Source organism: Eptatretus burgeri, chromosome 4, assembly GCF_056783735.1.
Source record: "Eptatretus burgeri isolate ZD-2024b chromosome 4, Ebu_testis_v1, whole genome shotgun sequence".
In the NCBI taxonomy this organism is placed as follows: domain Eukaryota; kingdom Metazoa; phylum Chordata; class Myxini; order Myxiniformes; family Myxinidae; genus Eptatretus; species Eptatretus burgeri.
This window is the reverse complement of record NC_140964.1, coordinates 127,471,129-127,485,302: the sequence shown is the minus strand read 5'-3', so window position 1 is coordinate 127,485,302 and position 14,174 is coordinate 127,471,129. Positions and strand designations below refer to the sequence as shown.

The 14,174-nt window shown below is 43.3% G+C and overlaps 1 protein-coding gene across 4 annotated transcripts in view; it reads left to right on the top strand.

Annotated features, from left to right (window-relative positions):
* The window catches only part of LOC147029069 (actin-like protein 6A), a 181,069-nt gene that overhangs the window by 148,756 nt on the left and 18,139 nt on the right, over positions 1 to 14,174 (top strand). For all 4 annotated transcript variants that reach the window (XM_085879994.1, XM_085879995.1, XM_085879996.1 and 1 more), the window contains 3 exons: positions 9,273 to 9,453; positions 13,283 to 13,383; positions 13,506 to 13,603. In XM_085879994.1, coding sequence (XP_085736120.1) covers positions 9,273 to 9,453; positions 13,283 to 13,383; positions 13,506 to 13,603 — 380 coding nt within the window. The remainder of the gene's footprint in view (positions 1 to 9,272; positions 9,454 to 13,282; positions 13,384 to 13,505; positions 13,604 to 14,174) is intronic.

Genomic DNA, 14,174 nt, shown 5'->3' with positions numbered 1-14,174 from the left:
ATATTAAATTGTCTTTCACAGAATTTTGAATAATTATCGCGCTATGTTGACATTTCTCACTTCCTGCAAAGGTTTAATGGGGAATAGCATAACAAAAGTGAAAATAGGCCAAACTTTCACACACTACTGTACATTTGATAGTTTACCAAGGTTTAATGCAAGTTATTCAAGAAATATACTTCAATAAAATTTGGAAATAAAAATAAAAACCTCATGCTAAAAGAATTCCATTACTTTGCTCACTCTAAGTACTGTAAGGGATTGTTATGAATTATCCAAACCAAAGTAATCAGTCATTTGTAACGGACTACTTTTTATAAACATTCCAAAACTAGTTTAGGCTCAGCCGCGTATGATAGTAACAATTGATCTGTGTTGGCACCACTGCATGGCCAATGACGATCAATAACCGCCACATTTTCCCAGCATATTGGTAGCACTTCATGATTGCAAGCAGAAAGGCCTAAATGCTTCTTTGAAGTTGGGGATTTGGCAGGCCAATGGTAGTCTTGCATCAGTGACTAAAAAGTACTTCATTGTATTGGATGTGTACAATGCAGACATACACATTGTTTTTGTTGCCACTCCTGACTAATCCCTATTCTGTAGCTGTTTCTTCAGTGTCGTTTTTCTCACCTCGCGCATGTGAAGCGAAAAGCGGGTTTAATCAAGTGGTTCACGTCCGTCCATCTGTCCATCTAACATATCTGCCTGTCATCAGTTTATGATTGAGGAACAACTTATTTATATCGAATGTTATATTTAACCTCTGCCATCGAATATGGACGGAGGTTACCGTTTTCACCCCTGTCTGTTTGTTACTTACAAATCTAAAGATTTCGTAAGTATATTGATGACTTCCGTTTCTGTTTGTTTGTGTGTTTGTTTGTGTGTTTGTTTGTTTGTTTGTTTGTAGGCACGATAACTCGAGAACGGAAGAAGCTACCAATGTCAAATTGCACCACGTGATTCAGGAGGGAGATGGCGAGCGCTGATTAGATTTTGGTCAAAATCGGTCAAAGGTCAAGGTCACAGTGAGGACAAACATTCGATTTTTGATGATTTAGTACAGATAACTCGAGAACGGAAGAAGCTACCAATGTCAAATTACACCAAGTGATTCAGGAGGGTGATTGCTAGCGCTGATTAGATTTTGGTCAAAATCGGTCAAAGGTCAAGGTCACAGTGAGGTCAAACATCCAAAACATTCGATTTTTGATGGTTTGGTACAGAATCATCGTAGAAACTTCTGGTTTGCGTCGCTACCTTCTCAAGAGACAGCTTTTATTTGACAAGGTCAGAGGTCAAGTTGACGATTTCGAAAGTTACAGTCTATGACTGCTTGTTTGTTTGTTTGTTTGTGAACAGTATTACGGAAAAACTCCTGGACGGATTTCGACGAAACTTGGTGAGGGGGATTAGGCATGGTCCAAGGATCATGCCATTAGATTTTGGACTTGGTCCAAAGTCCAATATGGCCGCTATGGCAACCATTTTGAAAAAATATTTGAATTTTTTTTTTGCATTTCTACATGTTTCAAGTGATTTCCAACCAAAAATAAATAAATTTGTTCTAGGAAAAAAAAAACATTTTGCAACTTTCTTTCAAAAAAATTTAGATTTTATTTGAAAAATATTTGAATTTTTTTTTGAATTTCTACACGTTTCAAGTGATTTCCACCCCCCCCCCCAAAAAAATTGTTAGAGAAAAAAAAAAACAGATTTTGCACCTGTTTTTTTTTTTTTAATTTCGATTTTATTTTTTTGGCATTTCTACATGCACGTCGATCTAGTTTAGTTTCTTCAATCGTGATTCAGTAGAGTATTATCCATTTTGACCGACAATGAATAGGATATCAGGTTCACTTAAGTGACGCAGTAGTATTGGCGGCGGAGGTTTTGCACTCTACCGAGTGCTCCCCCTCTAGTTTGAACATGAATCGGACCATTAGTTGGAAGACGAGTATTTCGTTTTGCCGTGATCTGGCTCGGAATTCGTCCTGGTCGCACATGCACAGAGATGAGTGAGATCGAGTTTGCTCTGCCTGCCCGCCTGGCAGTCAAACAAAATTGAAAATCATTCCAATCAGGAAACTTACTGTTTTTATGGACGTACGTACGATAGGCAAGGATAACTAATGTAAATGTGTTCGAGAGGGTGGTGTAATAGACACTGCAGAAAATGGCGGTAAAACACAATTTATTTACACGACTTTTACAATCTTTATTTCATTAACCTCCGCCATCGAAGAACGGAGGTTACTGTTTTCACCCCTTTCTGTTTGTTACTTACGAAATCTAAAGATTTCGTAAGTATATTGATCACTTCCGTTTCTGTTTGTTTGTTTGTTTGTTTGTAGGCACGATAACTCGAGAACGGAAGAAGCTACCAATGTCAAATTGCACCACGTGATTCAGGAGGGTGATGGCTCGTGCTGATTAGATTTTGGTCAAAATCGGTGAAAGGTCAAGGTCACAGTGAGGTCAAACATCTAAAAAATGAAAACTCGAGAACGGAAGAAGCTACCAATGTCAAATTGCACCACCTGATTCAGGAGGCGGGTGGCTAGCGCTGATTAGATTTTGGTCAAAATCGGTCAAAGGTCAAGGTCACAGTGAGGTCAAACATCCAAAACATTCGATTTTTGATGGTTTGGTACAGAATCATCGTAGAAACTTCTGGTTTGCGTCGCTACCTTCTCTGGAGACAGCTTTTATTAGACAAGGTCAGAGGTCAAGTTGACGATTTTGTAAGTACCAGTCAATGACTGCTTGTTTGTTTGTTTGTCGGCACGATAACTCGAGAACGGAAGAACCTACCAATGTCAAATTACATGACCTGATTCAGGAGGGTGATGGCTTGTGCTGATGAGATTTTGGTCAAAATCGGTCAAAGGTCAAAGTCACAGTGAGGTCAGATATTCGATTTTTGATGGTTTGGTACAGATAACTCGAGAACGGAAGAAGCTACCAATGTCAAATTACACCACGTGATTCAGGAGGGTGATGGCTAGTGCTGATTAGATTTTGGTCAAAATCGGTCAAAAAAGGTCAAGGTCACAGTGAGGTCAAACATCCAAACAAGCAGTCTTAGACTGGTACTGACGAAATCGTCAACTTGACTTCTGACCTTGTCGAATAAAAGCTGTCTCTGGAGAAGGTAGCGATGCAAACCAGAAGTTTCTACGATGATTCTGCACCTAACCATCAAAAATCGAATGTTTTGGATGTTTGACCTCACTGTGACCTTGACCTTTGACGGATTTTGACCAAAATCTAATCAGCGCGAGCCACCACCCTCCTGAATCACGTGGTGTAATTTGACATTGGTAGCTTCTTCCGTTCTCGAGTTACCATTTTTTGGATGTTTGACCTCACTGTGACCTTGACCTTTGACCGATTTTGACAAAAATCTAATCAGCGCTAGTCATCACCCTCCTGAATCACGTGGTGTAATTTGACATTGGTAGCTTCTTCCGTTCTTGAGATATCTGTACCAAACCATCAAAAATCGAATATTTGACCTCACTGTGACCTTGACCTTTGACTGGTTTTGACCAAAATTTAATCAGCACTAGCCATCACCCTCCTGAATCACGTGGTGTAATTTGACATTGGTAGCTCCTTCCGTTCTCGAGTTATCGTGCCTACAAACAAACAAACAAACAAACAAGCAGTCATAGATTGGTACTTACGAAATCGTCAACTTGACCTCTGACCTTGTCTAATAAAAGCTGTCTCTCGAGAAGGTCGCGACGCAAACCAGAAGTTTCTACGATGATTCTGTATCAAACCATCAAGAATCATAACGTCGACCGAAGCAAATATCTCCATTTCTCCACGCAATTATACCTTTACGTAACTCAACGACGCGTCTGCTCGAGCGCACTGCATCATGGGACGACCCATGACGCATCGAGTGAAATATTTTTTATACAATCTTCAAACGTCTCCAAAACATCCGATTTTTACCAGAATTTCTACAACCGAGTTTTAAGCGTCCTAAGCGATCGCAAAAAAACGAAGACAAAATTAAAATCGAAGTTAAAATGGAGTCGTAACGTCGAGCGAAGCAAAAATACTCCATTTCTCCATGTGAATTTACGGAATTATGTTTTACCTCACTGTGACCTTGACCTTTGACCGATTTTGACCAAAATCTAATCAGCACTAGCCATCACCCTCCTGAATCACGTGGTGTAATTTGACATTGGTAGCTTCTTCCGTTCTTGAGTTATCGTGCCTACAAACAAACAAACAAACAAGCAGTCATAGACTGGTACTTACGAAATCGTCAACTTGACCTCTGACCTTGTCTAATAAAAGCTGTCTCTGGAGAAGGTAGTGATGCAAACCAGAAGTTTCTACGATTATTCTGCACCAAACCATCAAAAATCGAATGTTTGACCTCACTGTAACCTTGACCTTTGACCGATTTTGACCAAAATCTAATCAGCGCTAGCCACTACCTTCCTGAATCACTTGGTGTAATTTGACATTGGTAGCTTCTTCCGTTCTTGAGTTATCATTTTTTGGATGTTTGACCTCACTGTAACCTTGACCTTTGACCGATTTTGACCAAAATCTAATCAGCACTAGCCATCACGCTCCTGAATTACGTGGTGTAATTTGACATTGGTACCTTCTTCCGTTCTCGAGTTATCTGTACCAAACTATCAAAAATCGAATATTTGACCTCACTGTGACCTTGACCTTTGACCGATTTCGACCAAAATATAATCAGCACTTGCCATCACCCTCCTGAATCACGTGGTATAATTTGGCATTGGTAGCTTCTTCCGTTTTCGAGTTATCGTGCCTACAAACAAACAAACATACAAACAAACAAACAGAAACGGAAGTCATCAAGATACTTACGAAATCTTTAGATTTCGTAAGTAACAAGCAGTCATGGACTGGTACTTACGAAATCGTCAACTTGACCTCTGACCTTGTCTAATAAAAGCATGAATCAGTCAGAAGCCCAAGGGGAGCTTGAATTCTGAATTCATTGTGGTCTACGATTTTACACTGTGGTTTGCAGATAATGAGTCCCAGACAAAAACTAGATTTCTCATAAAAATTCCATTGTTTTGTTTTTATTTTTAAAAAAGTGATTCAGTACCAGCAGGATATGCCAGATAATAGGTGTATTACTTTTCAGAAGAATCTGATAAAAGACTTATTATTATTTATATATGTATATATATATATATATATATATATATATATATATATATATATATATATATATATATATATATATATATATTTATATGAAGCCTGGTGTTGGCGCAGTGGTTAGGGCAGCGGCTTAGGATCCAAAAGGTCCTGAGTTCAAGCCCCGTTGGCCACTGAATTAATACACCAGGGGGTTGACTCAACCTGTCATCCTTCTGAGGTCGGCGAAATGAGTACCAGTATACTGGGCCGGTGTATACCCCGGTTAAAATAGGTGTACCATATCCCTGTGTCGTAAGAGGCGACCAGGGTTGCGTCAGGAAGGGCATCCGGCGTAAAACATGTGCCAAATCACTGTGCGGATCATACGGATCTTCCGCTGTTGCGACCCCTAACGGGAGCAGCCAAAGAAGAAGAAGATGTATATATATATATATATATATATATATATATATATATATATATATATATATATATATATATATATATATATATATATATATATATATATATCAGTTATTCACCGCTGTTCCAGAATTTCGACAACCGAGTTTTAAGCGTCCTAAGCGATCGCAAAAACCGAAGACAAAATTAAAATCGAAGTTAAAACGAACTCGTAACGTCGAGCGAAGCAAAAATACTCCATTTCTCCACGTGAATTTACGGAATTATTTTTGACCTCACTGTGACCTTGACCTTTGACGATTTTGACCAAAATCTAATCAGCACTAGCCATCACCATCCTGAATCACGTGGTGTAATTTGACATTGGTAGCTTCTTCCGTTCTCGAGTTTTCGTGCCTACAAACAAACAAACAAACAAACAAATAGAAACGGAAGGCATCAATATACTTACCAAATCGTTAGATTTCATAAGTAATAAATAAAAACAAATGAAGGTCAAGGCCAATCGCCACCAAAAATTAATCAGCTGAGCGCCAGAGCATGAACTATATTCCCATGAAGTTTGAAGATGATCCGATCAAAATTACTCAAAAAATAAGCGTTTCGTCGACTCCCCTGATTTGCGACAAAGTGACCTTGACCTTTGACCTTGACCTGCAAAATTTTGTGCACTGAAAGGGACCTCTATAGGCCTCTGATATGCGAAGTTACAAAAATTTCCAATGATAACTGTGCTCTGCAGAATTTTTTATGCATGATTACAGACAAACAAACAAACAAAAAAAATTTAAAAAAATAATTAAAAAACATACAAGCTGACTAATATATCTTGCAAAAACTTCGTTTTGGCAAGATAACAAGCAGTCATAGACTGGTACTTACGAAATCGTCAACTTGACCTCTGACCTTGTCTTATAAAAGCTGTCTCTGGAGAAGGTAGTGACACAAATCAGAAGTTTCTATGATGATTCTGCACAAAATCATCAAAAATCGAATGCTTGACCTCACTGTGACCATGACCTTTGACCGATTTTGACCAAAATCTAATCAGCGCTAGCCATCACCCTCTTGAATCACGTGGTGTAATTTGACATTGGTAGCTTCTTCCGTTCTCGAGTTATCGTGCCTACAAACAAACACACAAACACACACACAAACAAACACACAGAGGACGGAAGTCATCAATATACTTACGAAATCTTTATATTTCGTAAGTAACAAACAGAAACGGAAGTCATCGATATACTTACAAAATCTTTAGATTTCGTAAGTAAAATTGATAACTCGAGAACGGAAGAAGCTACCAATGTCAAATTACACCACGTGATTCAGGAGGGTGGTGGCTCGCGCTGATTAGATTTTGGTCAAAATCGGTCAAAGGTCAAGGTCACAGTGAGGTCAAACATCCAAAACATTCGATTTTTGATGGTTTGGTACAGAATCATCGTAGAAACTTCTGGTTTGCATCGCGACCTTCTCTGGAGACAGCTTTTATTAGACAAGGTCAGAGGTCATTTTGACGATTTCGTAAGTACCAGTCTATGACTGCTTGTTACTTATGAAATCTAAAAATGTTGTAAGTATATTGATGACTTCCGTTTCTGTTTGTTTGTTTGTTTGTATGTTTGTTTGTTTGTAGGCACGATAACTCGAGAACGGAAGAAGCCAACAATGTCAAATACACCAAGTGATTCAGGAGGGTGATGGCTAGTGCTGATTATATTTTGGTCAAAATCGGTCAGAGGTCAAGGTCACAGTGAGGTCAAACATCCAAAACATTCGATTTTTGATGGTTTGGTACAGAATCATCGTAGAAACTTCTGGTTTGCGTCGCTACGTTCTCTCGAGACAGCTTTAATTAGACAAGGTCAGAGGTCAAGTTGACGATTTCGTAAGTACCAGTCTATGACTGCTTGTTTGTTTGTTTGTTTGTTTGTGAACAGTATTATGGAAAAACTCCTCGACGGATTTCGACGAAACTTGGTGGCGCGATTAGGTATGGTCCAAGGATCATGCCATTAGATTTTGGACTTGGTCCAAAATCCAATATGGCCGCTATGGTGGCCATTTTGAAAAATATATTTGAATTTTTTTTTTTGTATTTCTGCATGTTTTAAGTGATTTCCAACCAAAAAAAAAAATTTGTTTGAGGAAAAAAAAACATTTTGCAACTTTCTTTCAAAAAAATTTCGAATTTTTTTTTTTGCATTTCTTCATGTTATTCGTGATTTCCAACAAAAAACATGCCAAATTTATAATTGTGGCTAATTTTGGAACTTCAGGTGGATATACCCACGTAAAATCAATTTCTGTCTCAAGGAAATTCTGCTCTCCCCTCTGGGCTGGTGCTCCTTCCTCCCACCTTTCTCGGCTTCACGCTGTCGAAACCAGGGCATTTAAGATCATCGGCATCTCCCGCAATGAAGCTGAATCTTTGGGCCTATCACTCAATCACCGCAGGTTGGTCGATGGTCTTTCTGTCTTCTACAGACTCCTCTCCAGCCTTGCCCGCCCCTGCTCTCTCTGCGATTTGTCCCCACCACATTTCCACAGGGCGCTCAAGGTCCGCCAACAACCCCCTTCTGGTAAAACTACCAAAATCACGAATCACTGCTCATCTTCACTCTTTCATTCCTCTTTTTTCCCACCTTTGGAATAAACTTCCTCACTCTATTCTTTCCCATTCTTCCCTCCAGGCTTTCAAAACAGCTGTTCACCACCACCTCTTATCTTTCCCCATCCAAATCCTCGATCTTTTCTACCCCCGATAATCCACCCAAGGCCACTTCCTTCAATTCCCCTGCTTTCCTTCCTGAAAGTCCCTGTAATGTCCATCTTCTCTTCGCCATGATCCCCGTCCCATCCCCATCCCTCTCCCTTCCACAGTTCACCTAATGTGTCTGTTCCCCACTGTTTTCTCCCTTCCACTCCCGCCCCTCTTGTCTCATGCCCCCTTGCTGTGAGTTGTGTGTTAGCTCTCATACGAGCCTCGACAAGGTATACAAAAAAAAAAGGAATCTAGTTATGACGAATGAATTGAGTATGTAAAAGTTAAAAGTAAAAGGGAAAGTTGCAAACTATAACTCTGTGAGCACTGTTGACGTCAAATTGAATGAATAGGATATCAGGTTCACTTGAGTGACCCAGCAGTATTGGCGGCGGAGGTTTTGCACTCTACCGAGTGCTCCTCCTCTAGTTTAGATTGAATTATATACTTGAACACTGTCGAACACACGTCGCCTGTCATAATACTTCGAGAAGCCTCCCGTTTTGTAGTATTTCAATTTAAATAAAGTTTCACTAAGGTGGTGTATAAATCAGGGTGATGTTTGGGACTGCTTCTGGAATACTTCAATTGCACTAAACTTTCAGATGAAAACTTTTTTTTATAAACGACCGTTAAAATCATTATTTTGTTAAAATTTCAGTAATACTGCATGGAGCATCGTGTTCTATGAACTCTCGAGTTTTTTTTTTGAGGTTTCGATGATTGCGGCCTTAAAATTCCTGCTCGCATCAGTTGCCCTCAATCTCAAGGCCCTATCAGGCTGTGGACACACAAGATCTTTTCAAGGACAGTGACATTCTTTCAATGTCTCCATTCTCCAATGTGTTCAAAGTTAAGGTTTTATCGCACGTGTTTGTCATGATGCATTTTGTCTTCCTTGGTTTTTTTCCCTTGCCAGGCTGACTTCCCCACTGCGTTGGGCACGATTCTTGAACGAGACGAGGTGATGGATATTGATGGGTCGATTGATCGGGGAGGTGCGGTTGGTGGATCAGGCAGGAAGTTTTGCATCGGTGTGAACACGCTGCACGTTCCAAAAGAAGGCATGGAGATCATATCTCCACTAAAGAACGGCATGAGTGAGTCGTTAAATAATTTTTGGGGGTACGTTGATTGTTGGGAAAATCTACTTTGGTGTTCCTGTTTGTTTTTTGTTTTTTAACATAGCAAGTAGCAAGTGTCAAGGCTCATGGAAAAGCAGGACAGTGGCAGTGGATCAACAGACAAAATTGGGCAAAGGGAAAACGGTGGGATGACGCCAAATGGATGCTTCACAGCATAAGCAGAGCAAATTGTGGGAGAATGGAAGGAACAGGGTCTCACCAGGTGCAATCGAGCTCACTTGTTGAAATGGGAGAGACCATGATGTGGACTTTGTGAACAGTCGAAATTTAAAGTCAGGTCAGGTTAGATCTGTGACCTGCTACAGGTACCATGTAAACCTGTACTAACTGTTCCATGGTCAGATTGTCGGCGACTAAACCGTCTCCCCCACCAGGTTTTCTGGTGAGGAGGGTGTTTGGATATGGACACCCAGCAGGATTAAAAACAAAACCTGTCAAAGGGCGGAGGAGCTCCTTGTGAGCCAACGGCCATCTATATCTAGTGCCCAACTGTGTCTGCGGACGTCCTCCTGCAGTTGGGTTACTTTTTTATTCGGAGGTTGGTTGCAGGATTTGCACTCCGACCACCGTAAAACCCTTCATTCCGCAAAACACAAAAACGCAAAAAAATCTGAAAACCCACTCTGTGGGAATACCTCCTGTGCAGCTTCCCTTCGCAGGGCAGCTCATCGGATGACGGGATTGGGGCAAAGCCTTCGGGACCCCCAATCTTTGATGATAGGAGGGAAACCACGGGGTAACATCCCTGGATCAGATCGCGGGAGAGTGTGTCGGAGTGGTGCTGAGGTGTCGTCCACCAGACGGCGGTCTCCTTGGGTTAACCTGAGGCGGTCCCTTCGGTTGGGCGCCTGGAATGTCCGATCCCTAAGAGAGGATGATCACCTGTCTCTGTTATCATCTGAGCTCAAGCGTTTGGACATCGGGATTGCAGCTCTCTCTGAGGTTCGGAGACCGGATTGCGGCGAGATAATGGTGGGTGGTTACACCTACTATTGGTCTGGTCGCTCTGATGGTTACCATACCCAAGGAGTTGCTGTAGCTGTGTCCAATAAGCTGACCCCAATGATAATTGAGGTAACACCGGTCAACGAGCGTATTATGAGATTAAGGATTCGTCACTCCTTAGGTGTCATTTCCCTGGTCTCTGTTTATGCTCCAACTGAGGCGAGTGATCTCACCGTGAAGGATGCATTCTACGCCACGCTCGAGTCTGTGGTTGATCAGTGCCCCAGACGAGATACACTTCTAGTCTTGGGGGATTTCAATGCATCGACTGAAACTGATAGGGATGGTTCTGAGGTGTGTGTTGGTTCCCATGGGTCAGGAACTATGAACCAGAATAGCACTAAGTTCCTTGACTTTGCAAGAAGTCATGGACTTAGGGTGGCTGGTTCATGGTTTCAGCGCCCACAAGCTCATCGCGGAACTTGGTATTCCAATGCTGGCGGTGTGGCAAAGGAGATTGACCATGTCCTCATTGACGGTCATTGGAGGATGATCCAGAACTGCAGGGTCTACCGGAGTGCTCAGTTCCTCAATACTGACCACAGGCTTGTTGTAGCAACTCTAAAGCTGCACCTTAAATCCTGGAGAATGGTACCATCCCAGCCTCGGCTGGATGTTGGCAAGCTCAGGGATGAGAGAGTAGCTGAGGAGTTTGCGAACAGGCTGAGTGGACACTTGGGGGGTCTGGATGCTTTGGGGGGTCCTGAAGAGTTGTGGAGTGCCTTCAAGACCGCCGTCCTTTATGTTGCCGGTGGATGTCTTGGAACTCAATGCAGGGCAAAGAAGAATTTTGTCTCTCAGGGGATACTGGATACCATTGACCAGAGTCGCAGGGCCAGGCTGAATGGCAGAGCTGAGCTGTTCAGGGAGCTGAGGCGTAAAACTGTGCGTGCACTGAGGGTGGACAAGGAGGCCTATGCGCGAGGAATCTGTGAGGGGGTAGAGCATCACCTGTGGACAGGTGATTCTCGTCCCGCTAACAGGGGAATTCGCGCTTTGCGTTCATCCAAGCCCATCCCTCGGAGCACTGCAGTTCGAGCAGAGAGTGGTAGGCTCTTGACAGAGGAGTCTGAAGTGAAGGCCCGCTGGGCCGGTTACTTTGAGCGGTTGTACCAGGCTGATCCTCCAGCTGTTGAGTTGGACGTCAAGGGTGTTACAATCCCTGTTGCTGACCCTCGAATCAACTGTGGTCCACCTTCGCTTGTGGAAACACGGGCTGCGGTGAACCGGTTGAAACGGGGCAAAGCTCCAGGGATCTGTGGCATCCATGCCGAACTTCTCAAGGCTGGTGGAAATGCTGCACTCGTGTCGTTGCATGCAGTTCTGTGCTCTGCCTGGAACACAGGCATCATCCCAACTGACTGGAAGAGGGGCCTTGTTGTTCCTCTCTGGAAAGGGAAGGGTGATCGCCAAGACTGCAACAACTACCGAGGGGTGACGCTGCTCTCAGTGCCGGGCAAGGTCTTTGCTCGGATAATTATTGATAGGGTTCGCCACCATCTGCTTGAGCACCAGCGTCCAGAGCAGTCAGGCTTTGCACCAAAAAGGTCAACGATTGAACGTATCCTTGCTCTTCGTGTCCTCATTGAACGCAGACGAGAGTTTCGGCAGGGGCTGCTTGCAGCCTATGTTGATCTCCGTAACGTGTTCGATTCAGTGAATCGGGATGTCCTCTGGAGGATTCTTGGTCTTCGTGGGGTGCCACCAAAACGGATCGATCTGATGTCTGAACTCTACTCTGGTACTGAGAGTGCTGTGAAGTGTGGTGGTACCATCTCTGACTTATTTCCAGTTGTTACTGGAATTCGTCAGGGGTGTGTACTGGCCCCCACACTTTTCAGCACTTGTATGGACTGGATTTTAGGGAGGATGTCGGAGAGATCAAGCTGCGGTGCATCGTTTGGGAATGTCAAGATCTCGGACCTTGATTTTGCAGATGATGCAGTCATCTTTGCGGAGACTTTAGATATACTTTTGGGGGCCCTCGAGGTGCTGAATGAGTAGTCGGAGCCGCTGGGATTACGGGTTTCTTGGGTCAAAACTAAGATCCAGGCTTTCGGTGACATCTTGGATGCTGCTGTCCTGTCTGTGTCTGTTTGTGGTGAGGATGTTGAGGTCATGGAGAGATTCACTTACCTTGGCAGTGATATTCATGTCTCTGCTGGCTGTGAGTCAGAGGTCAATAGACGTCTGGGTCGGGCCTGGGGAGTCATGGATTCACTGGATCATGGGGTGTGGCGCTGCCGGTACCTGTGCGGGAGGACGAAAGTCCGAGTCTTCAGGTTCTTGGTACTTCCAGTCTTGCTCTATGGATGCGAGACTTGGACTCTGACCAAGGATCTGGGACGGAGACTTAATTCCTTTGGTACCAGGTCTCTTCGGAGAATCCTTGGCTATCGCTGGTCAGATTTTGTGTCCAACGAGCGGTTGCTGAGAGAGACTCGGATGAGATTTGTTACCTGCATGGTCCGTGAGCGTCAGTTGCGGCTGTATGGACATGTGGCTCGTTTTCCTAACGCTGATCCTGCTCACTAGATTCTCTCAGCGAGGGAGTCTCATGAGTGGAGGAAGCCATTGGGTCGACCACGTTCCTCGTGGTTGCAGCAGGTTGACCATCATCTCAAGGAGATGGGGATGGGCCTGGCATCTGCCTGGGAGATGGCCAGACGGAGGCACCTGGAGTACCGGCGAAAAGTAGACGCAGCGACGCGCTGTTCTGGCACATGCTCCCATACCTGACCTACCTGACCTGAAATTCCCCACTCTTCTGAGCGAGCAGTCGAGAACTGGGATTGCCTGCAGGCCATTCTGGAGCATACATATAAACGGCACATCAGATCGGAACCAGAACTGCATCCCGTACTCATGTCTGAGGCACCGGTGAGTTCTTTGCCGTCGAACTGAATCATTATCGTGTCAATAAATGAATATACGTGTCGCAGTAAGCAATGTATTGTTTTTGCTTTGTTGTTATCATGATTTTCTTGTCGCGTGGTGAGCAGTGGAACACACGCAGTCGACGGGAACGATTGACGGAGCTTATGTTTGAACAGTACAACATCCCAGCATTCTTCCTTTGCAAGACAGCAACACTCTCTGCGTATCCTTCATTGCCTTTGTGGGGAGATGAGAAAAATCTACAAGGATGACTGTTCGTGAGAGTTTTGTGGTTTGTCGTGGTTATAGGGTTTATTAAGGTGTTGGATAGTAACCTGTTATGGCACCACCGCATGGCAACTACGATCATCACCTGGCACAATTTTCCAGCTTATTAGGAGCACTTCATGATTGCAAGCAGAAAGGCCTAAATGCGTCATCGAAGTTGGGGATTTGGCAGGCCAGTGGTAGTCTTGCATCAGATTATGGTACTCTAATATTCGTTGCATTGTGGTTATTTGTTTTTGCAACTCGCACCTTGACTCGAGTCACAACACTCGACGAGAAAGAGCAATCGGGCATTACAGACCTCGCCATGACTTAGTTTGTGTGGTTTCATAATACCTACTTTATGGACATACACTCGCATTCTAATTGTATGTATTCTTTGTCGACGTACTCAGTTGAAAATGATAACGAGTAATATTGGCAACCACCAGGTTGTTTGTAGCCTATGTTGGTACATTATATGCAGACAAACAAACCCAACTGCAATACCCTCTCCTCCTGGTGAG